General features: G+C 45.0%; 1 protein-coding gene across 5 annotated transcripts; it reads right to left on the bottom strand.

The window, feature by feature from the left end:
• Positions 1 to 1,189: 1,189 nt before the first annotated feature.
• On the bottom strand, positions 1,190 to 23,410 carry Bnip3l (BCL2 interacting protein 3 like). 5 transcript variants are annotated; one of them, XR_012907907.1, is made up of 7 exons: positions 23,214 to 23,410; positions 14,237 to 14,420; positions 10,344 to 10,416; positions 5,348 to 5,451; positions 5,085 to 5,234; positions 4,830 to 4,887; positions 1,190 to 3,766 (listed from the first exon to the last, which is right to left on the bottom strand). XR_012907907.1 is itself a non-coding variant. In XM_075949045.1 (7 exons), the coding sequence occupies exons 1-6, from the start codon at positions 23,308 to 23,310 to the stop codon at positions 4,881 to 4,883; spliced, it is 615 nt and encodes a 204-aa protein (XP_075805160.1). In that variant the 5' UTR covers positions 23,311 to 23,410; the 3' UTR covers positions 1,190 to 3,766; positions 4,844 to 4,880. The 5 variants fall into 5 exon arrangements, 4 of the variants coding, with proteins under 4 accessions (XP_075805160.1, XP_075805159.1, XP_075805158.1 ...); XM_075949045.1 differs by having other exon boundaries at positions 4,844 to 4,887; XM_075949044.1 differs by having other exon boundaries at positions 4,834 to 4,887.
• Positions 23,411 to 24,944: the final 1,534 nt, after the last annotated feature.

The following is a 24,944-nucleotide window of genomic DNA, read 5'->3' on the forward strand; positions in this document are numbered from 1 at the left end:
AAAGTTCAGGGATTGGTGAGATATTTTTTCTTTTCTGTAGGACAGGGCCTGATCACTCTTCTACTTTGGGGGCAAGGGGAGATAAGAACTACCGTTAGAGAAGTCAGGGGTGCAGGGCTTGGCCACTGGAGCTCTTCAGAGCAGGATTTACAGGAGTCTGAGCAGTAGCAGGGAAAGCTGCCCTGCTTCCCAGGGTTGGTGTTGGTAGCCAACACGGGCACTGCCATGTGATCCCAAAGCCACCAGGGCTCTGATGTGTACTTTATAGACCGTACTGGAGTCACGTTCTGTTGAGTGAGTCTCTTAAATATGAACGATACTTCAGAACTGCCTAGGACAACTGACACTACTTGCTCTTGAGAGGCTGGTACCTGCAAACTGCTTCTGCTTCCAGGCAGCATCTCAACTGATGTGACAGGAGCTCGACAGTCTGAATACAAAGTGGCCCCGCAGGGCTTATGGGGTGAGTGTGTGGTCCCCAGCTGGCAGCACTGCTCTTTGAGTGGAGCAGCTTGAGCTGAAGGAGCGGATCCCTGGAGACTGCCTTTGGAGCATGGTTCCAGTCCCTTCCTGTCTGCCATGAAGTCAGAACCTCCTCTCCGTCCTGTCACTAGTGATGGTGACTTAATTAGCCTGCCCGGCCCTGCTTCCTTCAGCTGTGAAACCACCCACCCTCTAATTAGCAGCTGCTGCCATGCTCAGGAGGGGCGTCCCCAGCAGGCAGTTTCTCTTGGAAAGCAGTGCAGGTAACTTGGAGGGACGCTGACCAACAAAAGTCTGATTCTTTACCCTGCATTGAACACTGAATTTTGTGCAACTCCACCACATTTCAGATTCAAATTCTAACCACAGTCCCATGCTTATGTGGGGGTGAGGGGGTGCTGTGGTTGAATCCAGGACTTAACAGAACAAGCAAACTCCCTTCCAGTGAGCTAGATCTCTGGTTCCATAGTCCCATGTGTAATGTTGGGCCAGCCCTAATCATATTACAAAACCCAAATGATCACCCACTACCCTTTGGCTTGCTACCACTCGAATGCAAACTTCCCAACAGGAAGGCTTCAACAGCACCACTTCTTACCCAGTCAGAGACTCTGGTCCTAGTGAGTTCTCCATGGGAAGGGCTTCATGCAGAAATAGAAGGGCATTTCAGGCAGCAAGAGTGACGTCAAAGTGATATACCAACAGGCAGTTTTTGTGAGAGCTTTAATGGCACAAAATGTTTATAGCTACAAGTTACACGTGTTCTGTAAACTGTAAGGAATGACGCAAGTGCTGACGAGACAGACGAAGGATGTGTATCACTCTGGCTCAGTTAATGCCAGGAGCTCCACCAACTGGTTCACTGCGGTTCGTCTCATGGCCGAGTCCCCACTTCACTCTCTACTGCTGCACTGTTCTCTGTGCCGCTTTCCTCTTGACTTACAAACATCTGAGCCAGTTTTCATCAAACTTAAAACGAAGCCTGCTTCTCATCCCAAATTGTAAACAGGAATAAAGCTTTTTAAACATTATCTTAAATTTCAACTCGTGGTTGAATTCTGCTTTGCAATAGGACAATCTGTTTTCATTCAACAAGAATCTGTGTAGGAGCATAAACATCCCGTATGTCAGGGCTGCAAATCAACACCTTACAAGCTCCCTGACGGACAGTTGTGCTGTGACATGTTCCATGATCTTACTGATACTTTCAAAAATGGCAAAATTAAATTTAGTTTTAATGTTGAAATAAAATCATACATCCCCGGTTCAATGGCACTGCTGACAGGCTGCTCCTGAATTTATAAAGGAGGTGTCTGCCTGGGAGATCACTTAGTGAACGACTCTGCTGCTCGTTCACACAGCAGCACTCAACTGTGCTACAGTTTAGCCTCAGCAGTCTGGCCAATTTGATTCAGGCTTTTCAAAAACAAACAAACAAATAGGCCATCAGATTTACTTTCTTCCTAACGAAATTCAAATACAAACACTTGAAATAAATAAGCGATAAGGTAAATCAAGCGTCACCAGGCTTAAGAGCAAGATAGGAAAAGGGCAAAAGATGCCCATAATCATTTAGACATTAAATGCCAGAAAGAAAATAACTCACAAAAACTACTTTGGATATATTATCTTTCTTAAAGATAAACAGCTATGTTCTTGAAAAATGATAGAAATGTCTTCCTATCTGTGTTACTTTCCATTTCCATGTAACACCAATTTTATAACCCTTTATGTGAGAGAGGAGTTAGTTTCTGCAGACTAGCAAACCCGGTTGCCATATTTATTCAAGTCAACTTGGTACACCATGTAGGTTGCTAGCTTTGAAATTCACAATGGTTCTGCAACTATAGCACAGTCTATATCATAAACAGTAATTATATATAAAACATAGAATCCTTCAGAGTTATGCTATGTTCTGAAATCCAACAAAATCTACTTGAGATAATCTGCAATCCTGATGCTGTCTAACAGTTTGGTCCTAAAGCTTCACATTGTAGAAACAGACAAAGAAAGTCTGCCATTCAAAGGATTTTCTGAGTATTGCGGAACATCAGGAGTTTGACAGAACTGAAAAGACAACTGCATGAGAAAGTCACCAGGGCCTGGGAGATCCTAGGGACACACTGGGAAGACCGTAGCCCAACAAAAGGAAGTAAGGGACCACAGAGAATGAATGGCATCTTTCCAGAACTTTGTCAACTGTTCCCACACCCCAGATCTGCTGTGTAAAGTTACACAAGTGTCTGAAATAACTCTGAAGTTACTCTTCAGAGTGTAAAGGCTCCAGGGTGTAAGCAAAGCTTCCTAAAACAAGAAGCCTCTATTAACACCATGAATCAGACTCGTTCCAAGTCTCTTCTGAGAAAAAAAAAAAAAGAAAGAAAGAAACTAGAAAGACAAGAAAGTCATGAGAAATTCACATGCAGGTAACACATGAAAATACCAAACGCACAAAAATCTCAAAAGCAATTTTGTGTATGTCTAGATCTGAGGCATTCCTTAGAAATAAAGATTTTCTATCATAGAAAAGATAGCATTGCAACATCCTAATGTTAAAATCTGCCAGCATGTTCTATTCTTCTATATCCTATCTGTCACTCATACAGGCTGCCTCCTACGAACTGAAGGCGGAACAGGAGGCTTAGGAAAAGAGCGGCTCCACAGCTGGTTTAAAGTAATTTTTATTGCCCAGGATATTTTTTTCCTTATGTCTTGCTTATTTTTTTTTTTTGGTTTGGTTTTCTTTTGTTTTTAATAACTATAAATTCAAGCTTAGGGAAGCTTGTTTTTGTTCTGGAAAACAACAACTAAACAAAGCTTTTATAGTACTGTTTGCAAACCTGACCTCATTTAGAAAGAGATGTAGTTGCATGGCTAGAATTCGGCTTCTAGCATGAATGATGTAGGTGTGATTCTGGTGGTACTAAGAGGAAATGATGGTATTGTTGACAAGGTTATAATCTGCTGGTGGCATTGCTGAAAAAAGCCCTTGCAAATTTCTAAACGACAGGAAATTCTGTTAGGAATCTCTAAAGTGTCTTACAGGCCAAAAAGGGAAGGTTAGTAAAATGCCTCAACAGAGTTTGAGTAAAATACTGGATTTGAGAGTTACTGGGATTGGGTATGTAAAAATAGGGTTGTAGGTTGGGGATCATGCTTACAATAGGTCTCAAATTCAAACTACAATACACCACTTCACAGGCCACGCGCATTTCCAGGTGCTTTTCGTTTCCCTCAGTAGGTGCTGGCAGAAGGTGTGCTCAGTCGTTTTCCAATATAGATGCTGAAAGGAAGCAGAGTGTATCATGTTCCATCTATCTCCACAATTATACCAGCCTGGTCCACACGGTGATCTCTAGTTGGTAAACATCTGAGAGCCTCAGCGCACTCTTCCCAGACTCCCTGAGCCACCACTCTTTTCTCCCTTTTATCTGTTAAACAAGCATGCTCCCACTGACTACAGCCCACCGACTACCTCAGTCCAGATGATTTCATAGGATTCTGTCTACTCATTAAGTCAGGATTGGAATCACAAGGGCAGTGATGTCAAGACCAGGTAAAGCTAGGAAAAAGAGGCCCTTTCAAAGCCCAAAGCAGTCTTCTCCAGCCCCCACATGTTTCTATTTGGATAAAAGGTTCTATTGCTAGTTCAGATTGAGAGAGAAGGTCATAGACAGTGTTTTTAAGATGGGATCTAACATGACTTTCCAACACCAAGCAAGAAAATGACCCCTTCCACAGCAAAAGCAGAGTGCCAAGGGTAACAAGAAGCACAATCCTCAATTAGTAGTAGCAATTTTTAAGCCCCTTAAAAACATTCACCTGTAGCAAGAGTTAAACTTAAAGCAACAAAAACAGTTTAAAGATACATGAAAGCAAGAAACACTGCGAGGCCCCCAAACCAAGCTTTCTAAGGTAGATGAAGTGAACAGGTGGCAGATAGTAAGAGTCCTCCCAAGCTCCACAGTGCCTTTCACTCCACTGTCCCGTCTTTACCAGCAGATCCTCTACCAAGGAGACAGGGAAAGATGCCCACACGCCCATGCTCCAGAGCAGGCACTTCCCTCTGCTATGCTGAGCCACTCACAGCAAGATCAGGAATGATCCACTTTCCATGCACCAGACACAGAAAACGACTCACTGGGCATGCTCAGTGTGCACGCAGCAGGTAAGCTAATGCTTATAAACTGAAATCTTTCAGAAGTATATTTTCTTAAATACTCAAATCAAGGGAGAAAAGCCATTAATTGAAAAGACATGCCACAAGTTAATGAATTAAGTAAACATGAGGCTGACTTTAGAATATAAATGCCACAAAGTTAAAAAAAAAAAAAAAAGGACAGTACCTACAGTAGCCTACCAGCATATTCAAGAATCATCCTCCACAATAGTGTGTTTTACCATCTGGGGGGGAAACCATTTTGCATTTATTCCTACATTTGTATTTAATAACAAATTACAATTAGCTAAATTTTAAATAACTCAGAAAAGTAATCCTGGGCAGTAGTGCCCAGGGAAGGACGCAGGGCAGACGGCTCTTTTCTCCTCAACACCTTGCCACCCACCACCATTAAGTAATGCACTGTCAACAGGGTACTTACCCCAGCCCCAAAGCCAACACATGAGAAAGGAAGAGAGACGGGATGAAGACCTTCAGGAACTCTGCAGAGAAAATGCCCCCTTTCTTCATGGCTCCACTCTTCCTCATGCTTAGAGAGACAGCACGTTTAGGGTGTCTGAAATGGAACTCTCTGGGGAAGAAGACAGGCTGGTTTCAGGACACAAGTGCTGCACGTGTCCTGGGGACTACACAGTCCCACAGACAGGCACATAAAACCCACCGCCAGGACAAAGCAGGACTTACTTGGGTGGGATGTTTTCGGGTCTACTGGACCAGTCTGATACCCAGTCTGCACTTTTCTTCAAAGCCTCAACTTCTTTCTCTCCTTCTACAACTTCTTCTTCTGACTAAAAAGAATTCAAACAGTGAGAAGGGAGGAACAAGAGAAAAGCAGGAAAGGATAAACAAGTCTTTTAAATACAAAACAAACTAAAGTCATGCGTCTTTATTTAGGAAGCAGCCTATTTTCGGAATGGGCTCAAAATTGCCCTAAGAGCATCCCAGGACGAGAAGTGAGCAGGATGGAGGCCGCACTGAGGACAGGCTGCACCCTGCAAAAGCCCCCTTCAGAGATGTGAGGAAGCCATGGAGTTGCTGCTGCTGAACCTGAGGATGCACAGTGGGGTTTCACTACGTCCCTCTCAACATTATATTTCCCACACTGTACATAGTTTCAATTGCATTTAATTTTTTAGAACTAGAAAAAAAATAAAGAGAACACACCAAAAAAGACGTGGAAATAAGTAGATAAAAAAGTTGGCAGAGATGTGGTAAATCATGATGCTGCCAAACACCTGCAAGAGCAGCATCTACTCAAGCTGCTCACATGCATTGATCTTGACCTTGGTCAATCCCCAAATAGAAACTGCTGCACTCCATTCTACTGAAGAGAGCAGGGTTTATGTGACTTGCTGAGGGCCTCACAACTCAAGGCAGAGGCCACTGGTTTCCAGCCTAGGCAAGCTGCCCCAAAGGTCCCACTCATAGAACCAGGTTTCTCACTTTCTGAAAGGAGATTGCTTTTAAAGAGGAATTAATGAATGTTTCTCAAGATTCTAAAACTAATTTTTTATTGGGGGAATAATCTATTTTGAAGTGAGTCAGAAGTTAACATCTAATAAATAAATGAAAAATATTCTTTTTATTGCTAGTGAAAACCTGAGATGTCAGGCTAGAAAAAATTGTATTTCCACAAACTTTTTCTTGTTTTTGGTTCTTTAAGACAGTGTCTTATTCTGTAGCCTAGGCTGACCTGTAATTCACTATGTAGCCCAGGCTGGCCTTTGACCTCCCAAGTGCTGGGGTTCTACACTCAAGCCCGGCAAACTCTCTTTTAACAGAAACTAAAGGGGTGAGAAATTCCTAAAAATGACACATTAGCTATATTTATTCAGTCTTAAGACTGTAAGGCTGTGACTCCACAGTGGAGTCACACTACTGAACACTCTGATTCTGACCAACAGGTCAAAGACCTGGCCCACTCACGGATACTTTCCACAGTTCCACCTCCTAGTGACTCAGGTGTCTGGGAAGGGAGCTTAAGCCTGGCTCTACACATAACACCCGTTTACTACCAAATCCAGGTCAAAGCTCAGGGGATGTTTGTGTCCCTTTGTCAGCATGGCCCTTATCTAGTTCAGCTGAAGTTGGCAAATTCCACTGAATAGCACAATGCTGCATTTAGGACTGAGCTCTTTCCAGCAGGCACTGAGATTACTCAGAATCATGCATGAGCTGGCTCTCTGGAGTAACCCTGAAGTCATCTCAGGCAGAAACGAATCAGCAGCCACAGGGCAAGCGCTGTTTCTGAGTCTTCAGCCCGCTACAGTCATTCCTTAGATGTTAACTTTGTATCTGTATTTATTATGAGGGGTGGTGCCTGTGTAGAAGCTGTTTTTCTCCTTCCACCATGGGGTGCCAGGGCTCCAATGTGGGGTTGCAACTGAGGTGGTTAGGCCACCTTGATGGCCCTCTGATTCTTTTGGTTTGGTTTCAGCAATGTGGAGACTTAAGCCTAGGGCCTCTGACATGCTAGAAAGACTCTGCCTCAGTAACTGCACGCCAGTCTTATAACAGTATGTTCTGCTTAGTTCCTCCTTGGGCCTCCTAGGATTCTAAGTGCTTCTGGTTTAGTTCAGACTTTTTTGAACAAGTTCATACTTTATCCTTTTCAGAGAACACAATGTGAGATTTGTGCTCTGAATTTTTCAAGATAATGGAATTTTCTCCAGAGGACTAAAGCAAAGTTACCTTTGGGTTCATACAGTTGTTTTAATCCACAAATATATTTCTCAACTTACTTTAATGTTTACTATAGTTCATTTCCTTTATTAATCTTAAACTTGCCAATCCCAGGGTTTTGGGAGAGAGATGGTTAGCAGCCTCACCAAACACTCCATGTTGGCCTCAGGCTTCTTTATAGCCTTGGCTGGCCTTCAGATCTTACAATTCTCAGCCTCCTGAATTCAGAAACTACAATAAAGATCCGAACACATCATGTTTGGCCCATTTTGAGGTTTTGAATCATCTTCCTATAATTAAAAAAATATGGCAAAAGGGCACCTCATCTAACCATGTACAACTCTGTTCTTCCCTCAACCACCTCAAACAGTCCTGGGAGGTGGGGTGGGTTGCAGCGAGCTGCATGGAATCCCACCTGATGGAGATGTATAATCAACTCCTGAGATGGCTAAGGCCTGATCTACGCTATGATCACGCAATGATCATCAGCTGCCTGCATATGCGTGAACCTATGGGCAGTGCCCACCTGGCAATCTGGGATTGGCAGCCCATGCCTACTTAAGGGCTGGGAGAGGGTTTGCCCAAGGAGAGAGGAAAAAGGAGAGGTCAGAGAGAGGGAAAGAGAGAGAGAGAGGAGAGAGAAAGTGAATAAAGTCCTGGAATAAACTGCAGCAAGAAGAGCTCCGGTGGTCGCGTCATTCCTTGCGGGTCGAGGGTGGCCGTGACAGTGGGTGGGTCTTTATTTTATTACCATTTAATTCTTCATTATCTGGCCCACCTCCAGTTCTCTTTAGGTCTCTAAATAGGAGTATTAAACTGCATGCTTGTATCCATGTACAGATAAACTAGCCTCACAAGACAGAAAGGAGGCTATTTCCAAAGACAGCAACTCCATGCTGGGCCCATCCTAAAAAACAATGCCTTCATGGACTGTAAGTCTGCATGAGACTGAGTCTATTTCTTGCTACACAGTGGAGTCGCATGGGTCCCATCACCTTTAAGGAAGAGGGACACTGCACTGATGAGCCTGCTTAGGAATCCCCACACTGGGGCTCTGCAGACCCGTCAGCTCATTCACATGCCTAGTCTCCTGACTAGGGACTGACTCCCCTCAGAGGTCAGTTTCAGTGAAGGACTGGATCACAGGCTCAGGTTTGCTTTCAGTCATGGCTCTAACACTGACTTGCTTTGTCATCTTAGGTGATAACCACATGAGGACAAAGTGTCTGTCTCCCCATCTCCCCAGCAGAGTAACATTACCCTGTCCCTCCGCTGGACTGAGAAACTTATTAGCATCAGAACATATTAGTAAGTTCTGGTGTCTTTCCTAACTTCTCTGGGTAAAGCTGGATCATGACATCTTATTTATTCCTCACAGACACACATAAAGAAAATGGACAGCCTCAGCCAGTTCTTAACTTTCTAACAAAAAACTTTCTCATTCATGAAACTCATTTTCCTAAACCCTAGTGACTAGCTTTTCAATTACTTCTTCAATCTTAAAAATATAAATGCTCTATATGCAATATAAAGCATCTACTAATATATCTCCTTTATTTTAAAATTTTTACTCCACAGACCCAACTTTGTCTTTATAGGCATCCAACTACTTGCAAAAACCCATGCTTGTCCCCACTGGTCAGTCTGATAGCATGGCTTATCCCCTGCTTAAAATCAACCTCAGACTATCAGAATCTCACAAGCTCGCTCTCTCTCGCAGATTTCTTTCCAGTTTTATAATGGCTGCATTCAGTCCTAAGATCGCAGTTAAATTCAGTGACCTCATGGGCCTGATCACACTCATTTTCTTGAGTCAGGGCTGCACACCTAGCTTTCACTGAGCTAGGAGGAGAAATACCCATCGGGGGTGGGGGAAAACGGAGCTCTGAAGGAAAATGAACTCAGGAAAGACTTGGCTTCAGCTGGTGTCTTTCTTTGGACTCCGCACAGCCTGAAACAGCAACTCATGGAGCAAGGATGCAAGGCGTCATTTATTTGACTTCAGAATAAGTTCATAGAGAGCCAGGCAGTGGTGGCACACGCCTTTAATCCCAGCACTCAGGAAGCAGAGACAGGAGGATCTCTGTGAGTTCCAGGCCAGCCTGGTCTACAAAAGCTAGTTCCAGGACAGGCTCCAAAGCTACAGAGAAACCCTGTCTCGAAAAACAAAAACAAACAGAAAAGAATAAGTTCATAGAGCTTACCAACTGAGTAGTACTCTTGAAGACACTCTTTGGAAAATGTCTAAATAAAATCAATCAGACCAAAGACCCCCTACAACAGAGTATCAATTCCCTCCTCTCTTCTGTCCAGGGGATACCTACTTGCCATGAACTTCATGTGCCTTTTTCACACCAGTTACAGCATCCTGCATATGGCCAAACTCACACACACAAGCCAGAATTTAAACATTTCAGCCATTTATCACCAAGCTTCTTTAGACAACAAAGTGCATCACACAGAGTAAACTAGTATTGCAAGTCTCAGCATGTGAGCAGCTAAAGTGAGCTTAAGTGAGCCAGTGTGGACTGCATGGATTTTCCAGCTTCAGAAAATAGCAAAAGGCAGAGTAGTGAGGTGTGGAGAAGCGGTGCAGTCTTCTGGCAGAAGACTAGAAGCATGGCACCAGACACACAGTTCCAGCACAGCAGCCTATGCTTATGCCGTGAGGGAACACCACAAATAAGGCATCATCAGTAACTTTCTAAGAGTTGGCACAATAGAAAATTCAAGAAACAAGGAATTCCCGTCTTCACTTATTGCCTGTATGCTTGCTGTAGCATCAAGAAGCAGCCTTATACAACTGGTACCAGGCCCAACAGTCAAAGGTCCATGAGCTCACAGACAGAGCTGCACTCTGGGCTACAGACACCGATCTTGTTAGAAAAACACTCCATTGTTAAAATGCAATCAGGCTTGGAGCCCAGCACCCTATTTTAGCCAACAAACTTTAGAGACTCTTGTGTGTTTTCCAAACCAAAACAAAACCCACACCCACCTGAGAGCTATGGTCCCTGCTGGTGTGCATCTCAACATCAAACATGATCTGTCCATCTTCTTGTGGTGAAGGGCTAGGAGAGAAAAAACTTAACATTATTTTTTGTTTTTTATACTTTATTCTTTTGGGCATATATGTTTGTGTGTGCAAGTATTTCCTGGTGCACATGTGAAGGTCAGTGGACAACAACTGGCAGTCTATTCTCCCCTCCCCCCACATAGGCTCCTGGGACTAGAACTCTGGTCATCAGGCTTGGCGCAATCACCTTTACCAACTGAGCCATCTAGCCAGCCTAGTTCAGTAGTTTTAATTCTTGTTTTGTCACATCTTAAGAATTTACTGAAAAACAGAAAATGAAAGTTACAGCAAGATAGCTTTGAAACAGGAGCAAATCTTAAAGTCTATCGAATACCAAAGAAGCAAATCCTATGTTGAAAGTAAGTAGCACAATGTAACGGAGTAATCTTACAGAGAGCTCAGACTCTGTCAGTGGTAATGGTGCCTTCATAGTGACAAGCCACAATATCTAACCTGAAGATGTAGAAGCACCACACGTTCTTGTTGTATGCTGTCCAATGACGGTGACATGATCTTCAAAATCCAGACTGAGTTCTTTTGTAACAAGTTCCCAAACCTTAGCACAACTGACGACATGCTGGAGGCACCATTCTGACCTTAAAATCCAGCACACAGGCCCCAACACCCACCAAAACAGGAGCAAAGACCTAAGCCATCAAAAACCTAAAGCATATTAATTCCAGGAGCCAAGAAAGTCCCTAAATGTACTAATCTTGCTTTCTAGCTCCTATAGTTTCAATTCTTATTAACTGAAATGTGCCAACCAGAATGTGGGTTTTGTGCATAAAAGACAAATGGTGAAGGTCAGGGCTGCATGATTTTTGCTAGCTCCCTGTGCGGCCGCTGTCTTTGTGCTGGTAACACGATGTCATCAAGGGCCAGCCTCATATACCGATGACCAGGCCCGACAGTCAAATTGATAGGTCGATAAGCCCACAGAAGTGCTGTTTTCCCTCTGTGCCGTGCTGTTGATACCAATCTTGTTAGAGAAAAGCTCCCTTCTTCACTGGTAAGCAGTTCACACCTGAAGATTAGGAATGCCATCAAGCCCGGAGCCCAGCTCCTCTCAGGTTCAGCTGGGGAGCCTGTTAAACCACAGTGATGTATTTGTCCTGCACTGACAGGCAAAGGAGGAGCTCTAGGAATAGGTCCACACTGCGCTTTTAGAAACTGCTTGGGACGGCAGGATACAACACAAAGTAAGGCATGCTGGGATATCTTCTAACCACCACGGCAGTGTCTGTCCTAGAACTCAAAGACCCAAGTGCCTCTCTGGAGTGCTGGGATTAAAGGTTTGTACCATCACACCTGACACAGGATAACTTTTAAACAAAACATCTTTAAAACAGGCTAGGCCTGGTGGTGTAGTCTGAAATCCTAGCTATTCTAGACCCTGGGGCAGGGAATTTTCAAGTTCATTGCCCAGGCTATAGAGCAAGTTTAAACCCAGCCTGTGCAACTCAGCAGGACAGTTCCAAAACCAGAGTCACAAGAGGGCTGGAGATGCAGTCAGCAGAGCAGCTCTTGCCCAGCACGCTAGAGGCACTGTGTTCAGTACTCAGCACCAAGACCAGAAAGTAGGGGGGAAGAGAAGACAGAAAGGAAAGGGGAGAGAAGAGAACATGTCCATCAGCTGAGGTTATATCTAACAATCCTAAGAACTCCACTGATAAGAAACACTTCCCATAACTTCAAACACAAGTCAAATCACATGAATCTTGAAGCCCCTTTTCTGTTGTACTGGAGTGCTATGCATGTCTGGTGTATACATGTGTGTGCAGGTGTAAGTGCATGTCCTTGTGGAGTTAAAAGTGACTCTCATTACTTTCCTCTATTGTTCTCCATCTTATTTTGTGAGGTAGTGTCTCTAGCTGGACCTGGAACCCACTGTCTCACTGAGACTAGATGGCCAGGAAGTCCCTCTGCTATTCCTCTTGACATTCAGGAACCAGAACTAAGCTGACCCCGGGAAGATGAAGTCATAGTTCATCACACACATCACTGTCATCATAAGCTAAACAGGATGCCCAACAAGCAAATGACTTCTTAGCACCCTGGGAATAACAGACTCATGTACACACGGTACCAATGATCAGGCTCATGCATGCACATGTACAAAAATAGGCTACAGAGGACAGAAACACCAGAAACTCGGAGAAAGCTCTAGAAATCCTTCAGCAAGTCCCTAGATATAAAACTTTATTCTGGCTGGGCATGGTGGCACACACCTTTAATTGCAGCACTCAGGAAGCAGAGGCAGGCAGATCTCTGTGAGTTCGAGGGCAGCCAGGACTATGTACAGACCAACAAGCAAACAAAACTACTGAAAGACAGCCTAGTGCTGCAACCTCCAGAACTGATGGCAACTGTCCAGAAAGAACCATGTGCTCACTTCTGCTTGTGACAGGAGACATGGCAACAAGGCAGAGATAACACGGAGGTGGCAGGGTGCTCACTGTGCCCAAAAGCCATCGGACCTGTCTTCCAGCTGCCTTAGAGACAGAACTGGGTCATAAGGCATGCGGGAAGGTCAGATGTGGTTTAACTTCTTTCTCTATTTTCTCAGCCGCTAACCATGTGCTATAGACAAAATTACTCCTGTAGATATAGCCTACCCTGCTTCTCCCATTTTTAAATGCCCCTCAATCTTCCCATGCACGCGCATCTTCACCATGGTGAATCATCAGCCAGCTACAAATGAGCCAGACCATTGTGGCATCAAGCATCCTATAAGGCTATCACCCTGCAGGGAACTTCTCACTACTTTTGGAGATGGGTTATCATTATGTATTGTTATGTAGCCCAGGTAGACCTTCAACCTATGGCAATCCTCCTGCTCAGCCTCTTGAGTGACGAGACCATAGGCATGTCTTACCTATATTCAGCCTTACAATTGTTAATGTTATTTAATACCTAGTCTCTCAGGAAGTGACAGGGGAAAAAAAGGCTCAGATGAAAGTTAATGAACCACTTGTTATCCTTTCCTTTCTACATCTTTCTGTATATTTACTCCTCAGCTTTCCAGAGGCAAAGAGCCATGCAGTGAGATGTAAGTAACATTTCCTCAGAGGGAATGCATGGACCTCACTCAGCACACTGCTTATTGAGAGCCACACAGACATGGCTGGAACCTCCATCAACTTGAGTGCCCCATGTGTGCCAGCCTGTTACTGTGAAGGGTGCAAAAAGGCCACATGGCTGCCTAAAGAGGGAGAGAGAATGTTACTGTGACTCATAACACGACCTCAAAAACAAAGGAAAATGGGAAACTCAGATTAACTCTGTAAGTTTACATTAATGATGCTAAATTTCATTTTGATTTTGAAATTGCATTTAGTTTGTGTGTGTGGATGTGCATGTGGAGGCCAGGAGACAATTTGAGGAAGTCAGTTCTCTCCTTGCTCCAAGTGAGACCCAGGATGAAATGCAGGTCTACAGAACTTAGCAGCAAGTGCCTTTATCAGCTTAGCCATCTGTTGGCCTGCTACTCAATTTGAAACTGATCAACATCTGAAAACAATTCAGTCTGAGAATAAAAATGACAATGGGGGAGGGGTGACAGTGAGCACTCAGGTGCCTATCCATTAGCTATTGGTCCTGACTGGCCTGTAACTCGAGATGTAGACCATGCTGGTCTTGAACTCACAAGTCTCTGCCTCCCAAGTGCCTGGCCTAGCTATAGTTTAAACATGCATGGTACAATAAATCTGGAGGCCTATTCTCTTAATGACTACTTAAGCAAATGAGCCTTCTCCTCATGAAAATTACCTTCCTACCCACTCAACTCCTGAGTTACACCATCAGCCTTCACATACCTGTCACAGTGAGAGCTGCCTCTTGAGCTGCTCTGTCCCGACTCATGCTGTGCGTCCAGAAGGATCTTCTCCATGTCTCCATTGTGGATTGAGGAAGAGGAAGGGACGTGCTCCAGCCCCCCATTCTTCCCGTTGCCATTATCATTGCCATTGCTGCTGTTCATAGGTAGCTCCACCCAGGAACCTGTTGGACAGGTCAGATAACAAGTCATAACCACAGTGGGGCTGAAATCCCTCCTGTGCACACAGATGTCCATATGCTGAGTTCAGATAAGAATTCTGACTCGACTCAAACTGAAGCCAAAGTATTCTGAAGAAAATAAACACACAGAAAGTCAGAATCCATGTTGTTCTGCTCCCAAAGGAACTCATGCATTAAACCTGCCCAGAAGGTAGAAATCTAAAATTATAGAAGACGGGCTTTCCTGCCAATTTTTTTTTTCTGGTTAAAGCTTAATTTAACACTTTGGTGAAAACTCAGGCTCTTCTTCAAAAACGATATGCCTCTTCCTTTAATAGATAGGCATCACCTTTAACACCTCAGTTACACATACACGACTTGCCATGGGTGCCACAGGATCTGCACCTAATTAAATCACCAGATGACTTAGCAATGTCGTACAGCCCATCTTAACAGGATGACAGCTGTCTCCTAACTAACACAAACTGAAAAGCTCCTAAAGTAAAACCAAAATTTAATCAAAAAGTTCTCAATTTGTTCCCAAACCCAGAGCATGCACTAATACAGCTGGTCCTTGAAGAAACCAAATAAAATTAAAAATTGGGGTGGAGGGAGACCACCAATGTGTCTCCCCTTCCCCCACTACACTTTTAAGTTTTCTCTTCCACGCTGAACATACCTTATCAGGTTGTTCCTTCCCTTTTCTCTCCCAGGACCTCTACTTCCTAGGGTTTTCATTAAGTCCCGAGTGTGTGGAGGAGGGAGAAGCCACTGCAGATGGGCTACAGAAGTTTGGGATAAATAGTTGAAGGGGGTGGGACCATAGGAAAAGGGGACGGGCCTTTCTAAGACGCACGTTCTTGAAGATTCTTATTGGTCCAATAAGCTCAATAAGCATCAGTAACACTGGCCAATTAATCAACTTCTCAGAAAAGACATCCTCTACATCCCTTCTGCACAGCACTTCGCTTTAGGAAGTGTGACCAACAGCCAGGCAGTGCTCAGACCTGCACTTGGGAGTGGAAGCAGGATGACTGATGATCAAGAGCCAGTCTGAGTCTGACTTGGGCTATGAAAAACATACAAAATCCCTCCCAAACCAAAACCTTACAACCTCCAAAATGTAACCAAGCAGGTGAGCATGGCCAAATCTCTAAATCCTTAGCAGATTCGTCAGAATGGCCAAACAACACCTCAAACCCTAATGCACTCTAAACGAGGCAGTGACGCCAGATCCAGCAGGAGGGTGAGCTCACCTGAGGGACAAGTTCACATGCCTAGCTAGGAATGGGACTCCCGGCACTTTAACCCTTCTCGTCCTCCATCTCACCAGTCAACAGAGCTGGTAACAGAGGGGATCTACTCCCCAGAACTGTCAGAACTACCCAGCAACATCAACAACCAGCAAACAGCAGACACTCATTTATATGTTATGGGGTTAGTATCTGTTGCTAAAGAGTTGCCCTGTCCTCTCCATCAAAGGCAGCCCACCCCCCAGCAGTCCTGAAATCACCAATTAATTCCAAACAACAAAGGCACACAACAGCACCTGGCCTCATTCTACACCTACGTGAAGATGGGCATGGCTGAGAACACAGGAAGAAGAGCAAATAAAACCAGAATCACTAGAGAGATCTAGTTTAATTAAATATTCAGAGTGCTCCTGGAGTGGGTACGAATGTGCCAGAGCACATCTAAATTTAGAGCTCTGTAAAATATTCTAGATGGAGAGACAGAGAGAATAAACAATCTTTCCCTATTCCCACTGCTTCTAGGGTTTTCAAATGTCTATTAAAACCAATGGGATTGGTTCTTGTAGACAGACAGCCCAATGCACAAAATAAACAAAACCAAAGCCCAGGGCTGCTCTGGCAGGAGCACTAAGGACCAGGGGTTCCAGACAGGACAATCAACATGTGCTTAGAGAATCTAATCAAAGAATGGTGCCCACAGAACCTGGGTTTGTGCTCCTCACTTCACTGAAGGACTTCCAAGCCCACACCAACTCTATTTTCTGCATTAAACGTAAACAGTTGCTACCCTAACATTAGGAACTTGAGAAGACACACCTAGAAAGGCTTAAAAGTGACTCCTGCTGTGCCTGCAACAGTCGGGAATACAATGCCCCCATTCCCACCATAAAGTAGAATGTATTGGAGTGGCATATACCAGCGCCACAGTTAACAGCGCAGCTGAAGTTACACCCCATACTAATGCTTACAGCTTATACCCAATCAGGTGCCTTAGCCTCTGTGTCTTAGTTGCCTTATCTGCAAACAGGGATAACAGCTATATCAATTTAAAAAAATTACAGCTGGGTGGTGGTGGTGCACGCCTTTAATCCCAGCGCTCTGGAGGCAGAGGCAGGCGGATCTCTGTAAATTCGAGGCCAGCCTGGTCTACAAGAGCTAGTTCCAGGACAGGCTACAAAGCTACAGAGAAACCCTGTCTCGAAAAAAAAAAATTAAAATAAGAAAATAAAAAAAATAATTAAGATGGCACAAATAACGCACACAGAAAACTACAGAGAATTAATTGCCACATACAGATCAGTCACTATGGTAAGTATTCTTCAAAATCACTGGATTACAAAAGTATGTTCCTTGAACACAGAAATGTCAGCACATAAAACTAAGACCCAGGGCAGGAGGGGTGGCTCAGCAGTTCAAAGCACTGGCTGCTCTTGGAGAGGATCTAAGTTCAATTCCCAGCACCCACATGGAGGCTCACAGCCATCTATAACTCCAGTTCCAGAGGATCCCATACCTTCTTTCTGGAACCTTTGGGCACCAGGCACATGCAAACAAAACACTCACACATAACTCTTTTTTTAATCTTAAAAACAAAATCCTAATAATTATTCTCTCCTTCCTATTTCTAGTGCCTTGTTTTGCTGTTTTTCTGGTGCTGTGGACTTGAACACAGGTGCAGCAGGCCTATTAAAGAGGTACTCTAACTCTGTGTATATAAGCAAAGCTTTGATTTTGATTTTCTGGGAATGTCTCATGTAGCCCAGGGATATTTCAGCATCCCACATTGTGTCTGCTGGGAGTATAGGACTGCACACCACTACACCTGGTTCCCATTCCTATGTCCAGAGGAAATCACTTTGAATAGTTGCACATGGAAATTTCTGCAAGTTTATTGTTTTTCTTATGAAATATTTTTTGGGGGCTGGAGAGATGGCTCAGCAGTCAAGAAAATTGGCTGCTCTTCCAGAGGATCTGGGTTTCCAGCACCCACATGACAGCTTATAACATTCTATAATACCAGTTCCCGGTATTATAGACATACATACATACAGACAGACAGACAGACATACAGGCAGAACACCAACGTACATAAAATAAAAATTAAAAAAAACAAAGAAAATTTATTTATTTATAGTTTTCTGAGACAGGATTTCTCTATGTATCCCGGGTTGTCCTACAACTCACTCTGTAGACAAGGCTGGTCTCAAAAGAAAAAATTGTTTTGTTTTGTTTTTCGAAGACAAGGTTTCTCTGTGCAACTGTCCTGGCTGTCCTGGAATTCACTTTGTAGACCAAGCTGGCCTGAAACTCACAGAGATTCACTTGCCTCTGCCTCCCGAGTGCTGGGATAAAATAATTGTGCCATTACTGCCCAGCTGAAAAAAATTCAAATAAACAACTGGAACTGTACTGTATATATGGTCCTCTGTGTCATGGTTCTCAACCTGTGGGTCATGACCCCATTGGGGCCGTATATCAGACAGCCTGCATACCAGATATTTACACTATGATTCATAACAGTAGCAAAATTACAGTAATGAAGTAGCAAGAAAGGACTTTATGGTTGGGGTTCACCACAACACGAGAAACTGTGTTAAAAGGTCACCACATTAGAAAAGTTGAGAACCACTGACCGACCAAATATCGATTTGCACTTAAAATTCTGATGTGCCTTTCAAATGTTAGTATGTGTGCATTCCTTTGAATATCCTGAATCTCAGTTTAAAATTTTCTTTTACAATTTCACGTGTATGGGTGTTTGGTCTGCATGATGTCTGCACCACATGGATGCCTGGTGCCTGTGAAGGTGTCAGGGCCCCTGTGAACTGGAGTTAACAGTCACGAGCCCCATATGGGTGCTAGGAATCAAACCTGAGCCTCTTAAGAGCAGTCAATGCTCTTAACCATTGAGAACTCACTTCAGCTACTTAGAATCTCACTTTCCATAAAGACAGCACATTTTTAACCATTTTCCAATGACAATGCTTAGTAGTTACCCAGAAGACTATATTCCAAATATTTTATTATGCTGAGGGCTTGAGGAAACATTCTGAAAGGTTATCTGGCTATATGTAACAAAAGCCTTTAAAAGTTATTCTTAACTCAGCAGCAGTCTTTTAGAGACAATTTAAGTATGTGTGCATGTGTATCTGTATGATTGCATGTATGTGAGGAGGTCAAAGGTCACCCTCAGGCAGTTCCTCCTTGTTTTCTGGGACTGGATTTCTCACTGACTTAAAAGTTGATAATTAGATGATGCTGGATAGCCAGCAGGCCTTCTTGCTGGGATCTACCCATCTCTGCCTCCCCAAAGCCAAGATCTCAAATGTGGACCATCATGCCTGGTATAGGCTCTGGGGAACTCAAATCCTCATGCTTGCAAGCATTTCAATGATGGAGCCATCTTCCTGACCCCAGAAATACTCTCTATGGAAGCATGCATAGTCACAGGGAAAGTTAGGTACACATTCCTTATAAGGAATCCTGTAATCTTGGCTGCGGGGTCCAAGGCAGAAGGGTTGCTACAAACTCAAGGTCATCCTTGGCTGCACAAGAAGACCAAGTCTTAAAGCAAAACTAAATAATCTGGTGTTGATAACAGAAATAAAAACTTTGTTTGTTTGTTTGTTTTGGTTTTTCGAGACAGGGTTTCTCTAGAGCTTTGGAGCCTGTCCTGGAACTAGCTCTTGTAGACAAGGCTGGCCTCAAACTCACAGAGATCCTCCTGCCTCTTCCTCCTGAGTGCTGGGATTAAAGGAATACACCACCATGCCCTGCTAGAAATAGAAACTTTCAAAACATTAACTTTATCTTCTGAATATGAGACAAAAAAAGGAAACAGATGTAGGGGCTCGTTTCTTTTATTACTGTCTTTCACTACAAGCCTAGGTTGCCCTGGAACCTCACTCTAGGTTACCTTAGGCACGATCTTGCTTCAGCCTTCCCAGTGCTAGGATTATGTCTTAACAGACAAATGACACACCTTCTCTCCACCTAAATTGCTCATTTACAATCAGGTCCTCTTAATGTGCTAACTCGGCCCAAATCCTCACAAGGTCCCCTCTTACTTGGAAAAGAAACACTGTAAAGATTTCATGTCATCCAAGAAACACACAAAGGAAACCACCTCTAGTCAGTACTCTTCCTGGCATGCAAGCTTTAAAGAAAGAGCCAAAGCTATTATTGTCATAGAACTGTTTACATGTTGGAAGTGCACAAAGCCATGCTGACTTATTTTCTAGTTGAAATCTTCTAGAATGGCAGAAGTGGGCACACAAGTTCCTGACCAGTAACTGATCGGCTTGCAGACCCTAAGCGTCCACCAACAATTAAATCCTTACATATCACAGGAAACAGTTATTTTTTTCCAACTTTTCAAGGCTTCTGATGTCACTGGAACACAGTTAGGGGTCCTCCAAGCCTTTCTTCTGCCTGCTTGTTTCAGGTACTTAATGCTAGGACCCCAGATAACCCTGTAACAGTCCCCAGCATTCTTCTGCGCTGTGGGCACAACACACTACAGACTGGAAAGGCAGTACACCACAGCCCAAACTTCTTACCAGGGGAACAGCAAGGGCACTGTCTGTGAAGAGTTGTCAAAAGGAAAGGCAGTAACTCCAATTACACAAGAATTACAATACTCTGATGTTCCTTATGACATTTCTGTAGTGTGTCTCACTCATCTCCTGAGAAACTTGACAGTTTTCTTAATCAGAAAAGTGACTGGAAACATTCTTTTAACTTTGGGAGAAGTTTGGGTTTTGTCTTCCAATTTGTAATAAAACTGAACAGTCCTGCCACAGCAGTAAACAACAGAATCGGAGAAAAGTTTCACTGTTCCATATGCATCAACAATTTGGGCTGGAAAGATGGCTCAGCTGATAGGAGCATACACTGCTCTTACAGAGGACCAGAAGTTTTTTGGTTTTTTGAGACAGGGTTTCTCTGTGTTAACAGCCCTAGCTGTCCTAGAACTAGCTCTATAGACCAGGCTGGCCTCAAACTCACAGAGATCCTCCTGCCTCTGCCTCCAGAGCGCTAGGATTAAAGGCATGCGACACTACCACCCAGCCTAGAGGACTAGAGTTTGAGTCCCAACCCCTCAGTTTGTATTCTAGCTCCCAAGGATCCAACGCCCTCTTCTGGCCTCTATGGGTATCTGTACTTGATACATAGGTAATTTAAAATAATCTTTAAGAAATTTCAATATTTGCTATTAAAACTCTGCTGTGGGGCCAGGTGGTGGTTAGCGCACACCTTTAATCCCAGCACTCGGGAGGCAGAGACAGACGGATCTCTGAATTCGAGGCCAACCTGGTCTACAAGAGCTAGTTCCAGGACAAGCTCCAAAAGCTAGAGAGAAACCCTGCCTAGAAAAACAAAACAAAACAAAAAAAAAAACCCTCTGCTGTGGGGCTGGAGAGATGACTCAACAGTTAATTAAGAGAAGAGTCTGCTCTTCCAGAGGACCTGGGTTTGATTTCCAGCATGACATAGAGCTTACTACAACCATCTGCAACTCCAATACCAGGGAATCTGATGCCCTCTCCTGGCCCTGGTGGGCACCAGGCAAGAACACGGAGCACATGCATACATGCAGGCACATCCATACAAAAATCCCTCTGCCATGACCCTTAAACTAAAGACAAAAATCTCAAGCCAGAAATAATCTGCATTCATTTCAGCTCCTGTTTTCGACAATTGTGGAACTGCAGCCAGCAAAATACTTGGACTTATCAGGAATTCAGATAGTATTAGATGCCTGAATAAGTTGTTTCACTTAGCGCCTTAAAAAAAAAAAATCACTCGGCGAAATCAATAAAGCTTGTTTTGTTCAACTCAGGGCTATGTGATGAGCTTTAGAAGGCAGACAAAAGAAGAGGCAAGGCCAATAGTTAAACCTGGCATCGCCCAGCAGACCTCTGATGACTCTGAGAAGTGCAGCCCTGCCCTGGTATAATATTTTCTATCTAGCAGACTTCTCAAAGAACATCTGGTATCACATGGAGGCTGGGGCTTCACCTACTTCTGTAAGAACCACTAACAAAAAAGCAGAAGGTGACTGGCCCAGGCAGAAGGTACACACAGAAATGAGCATGCCCAACACAAGAGAAGGATCCTGAAAGCTTCATGGGGACTCAAAACAAGAGCCACCGCTTCTACAAGTAACACAGACCAGGGATCTCTTTAGCCTAACCATTTCTAAAAATGCATGCTAAAGATGGGTTAAAAAAAAAATCTAAATCCTGTATTATGTGATATGAGTAACATTTGATTACACATTGACTTAATCTTTTTTAAAGTCAGCATTTAGAGACGAGGGCAGAACACCTTAAAATATCTTATTTCTTTTTATTTACTTTTTTTTTTTGGTTTTGTTGCTTCCTGAGACAGTCTTACTCTGGGGCCCATGACAGTGCTGGAATGACAGATACGTGCCACTACAATGGGCGAAGATAAATGTTCTTCCCATCCTGGAGGCTGAGCAACAGCTCTTACCAAACTGTTCTGGCTACGTCTGAAGCACCCCTCTTATGAAAGACACTGCCTGACCTTTAAGCATCCAAATGGCTTTTAAACTTCGTCTCGCCATATGCCAACCCCCCACTACCTCTTTCATAAGACACGAAGCACATACAGAAAGGTTGGGCAAGAAGGACAGTAGATCTCACAACAGGGGACACTCTGGGGACAAGATGTCTGTTAGAAGGGCACTACACTTGACTGCAACTCCATCCTGACCGGCAGCCTTCAACTGCCCTGGGTATGTTGTGTTGTTTACTGTATTTCCTGAAGTCCACTGCCGACACCTGATGGTGTGATCTGAGGAGATGTGCTGGGCACTCAATCCATTTACACAAAAACACACTCGAAAAGTCCCTGGTATGGTGGCTGTCATGCCAGAACTTGGGAGGTGGAAGGCAGGAGGATCAGGAGTTCAGATCATCACCAGCCACACAGCGAGTTCGAGGCCAGCCTGGGCTACATGAGACTGTCTCAAAACAGAAAAGTAGTAAAATAAACTAAAAATTCATGGTTAACCACAACAATAAAAAATTAACTTAAGAAACTTTAGAAATTTTCAGGGAAAAAAGGGGGGGGGACGGAACAAGCACCCTACACAAAACTTCAGTGACCCCTGGACTGGCGTGGGGAAGCAGGCGAGCCCCGCACACCTGCGCTGCTGCACGTCCACCCGCCACGCCCGGCCGGCCGCGTCCATCTCCTGGCGTCCCCGCCGCACGTCCCCAGACCCGCTCCACCCGCCAGCTCCAGCCCGCCGCCCTCAGCTGCGCGCGCCGCCCGCCCGCTTCCGACGCCTGCCGCGACCCTAAGCCTCAGCGCCCAGAGCGCAGGCCGCGAGCCAGCGCCGAGCGCCTGCTCCTGAGCGGAGCACGCCGCTGTCAGTCACACGCGCAGCCTCGGCCTCGACCAATGGCGCTGCCGTCTGCTCCCGCCCCCTCCCCTCCCGCACGACGGCGGCGGCGACCGAACGGCTCCTCCTCCCCCATCCCTCCGCCGAGCCCGGCGGCCCCGCGCTCACTGTTGAGGCCGGCGGGCGGCGGCAGGGGCTGCTCCCCTTCCTCGCAGTTGTTGTTGTTGTTGTGCAGGGGTGGCGGCGGCTCAACTAAGTGAGACATGGTCGGGAGACTGGGAGCGCCGCGGCCGCAGCACGACAGTATCCGGCTCTCGGGCAGCAACACAACAAGTCGAGTCCCCCCGCCCCCTTTTCTGCGCCTGCGCAGTCCCTCCCCGCGTGACATCAGGACCCTCCCGGACCACGTGATGACAACACAGGCGGCAGGGGGCGGGGTCTGGGCGGGGAGGGGGCGTGTCCGGTTCGGGCTGGGGCGGGGCATTCGAGGGCCGGTCCGGACCTGCGGGTGCCGGAGTAGCGCTGACACCTGCGCCGGGAACGAATTCCTGACAGTCGCACTAAGTAAGCCAGGAGGGCTGAGCTAAGCAGTTGGCGTCTTGTCGAGCAGAGGGAGGGCGTGCACCCCGGAAGCGCGGGGCGTGAATGGAGCCCCTCCCACGCCTGCAGCGTACACGTAAGAACTCAAGCCTGGCTTTAAAGAAGCAGAAAACCCTAGTTCCTCCCCTTGGTGAAACATCTATCCCTGCCTCCCACAGGACACCACGTGAAGTACCTTGGAGCGAATCACCTTGCTGGAATTTCTGAAATTTTAATTGCAAAGATAACATACGATCCTAGTGACGAAGAATCAATAATAGCTGGGCGTGGTGCACACCTGTCCTTCCAACCCTCCAGCAGGCTGAGGCAGGAGGATAGCGTGTTCCCGGCAGACTAGGCTATACACCAAGCCCTTACCTTCAAAGACAAATTAAAAAGCAAAAGCAAACAAAACAAACAAACAAAAAGATTTACCCAAACCCTGACACTTGCCGGTCTGTGGAGGTGCTTGCCTCTAACCCCAGCACCCGGGAGGCAGAGGCAGGTGGATCTCTGTGAGTTCGAGGAGGCCAGCCTGGTTTACAAGAGCTAATTCCAAGACAGGCACAAAAGCTACAGAGAAACCTTGTCTCGAAAAACAAAAACAAAAACAAAAAACCCTGACACCTATCTCTGGAAATGACCTACATCTTATATGCTCCCGACTCTGTTACTTAATGTTCCTAAATACTCCTACCTATCTTTGCCAAGTTTCCTTGATCCTATTTTTTTTTTTTTTTTTTTTTTTATTTTCGAGACAGGGTTTCTCTGTAGCTTTTGGTTCCTGTCCTGGAACTAGCTCTTGTAGACCAGGCTGGCCTCGAACTCACAGAGATCCGCCTGCCTCTGCCTCCCGAGTGCTGGGATTAAAGGCGTGCGCCACCACCGCCCGGCCCTTGATCCTATTTTTGTATAGGAAAAATTTCTCTCAATAATTACTTGTCTTTTGTTTCAGTCTGCAGGAGTTGAAATTTTTCAAGTACTTGTCTTTTTTTTTTTTTTATGGTCTGGGAATATCCACACACCATTTTTTCCCCCCCAAGACAGGGTTACTCTGCTGTGGAGCCTGTCCTGGAACTAGCTCTTATAGACCAGGCTGGCCTCCAACTCACAGAGATCCGCCTGCCTCTGCCTCCCAAGTGCTGGGATTAAAGGCGTGTGCCACCACCGCCCCTCCACACACCAAGCTATTAAAGCTAAGACTAACCAGGGAGATGGCTCAGCTGATAAAGGTGCTTGCTGTACAAACTTGGTACTGAGTTCTTTCCCCCAGAACTCAGGGTAAACGGAAAGCTAACTCCACAAAGTTGTCCTCTGACC

Source organism: Microtus pennsylvanicus, chromosome 15 (assembly GCF_037038515.1).
Source record: "Microtus pennsylvanicus isolate mMicPen1 chromosome 15, mMicPen1.hap1, whole genome shotgun sequence".
In the NCBI taxonomy this organism is placed as follows: Eukaryota; Metazoa; Chordata; class Mammalia; order Rodentia; family Cricetidae; genus Microtus; species Microtus pennsylvanicus.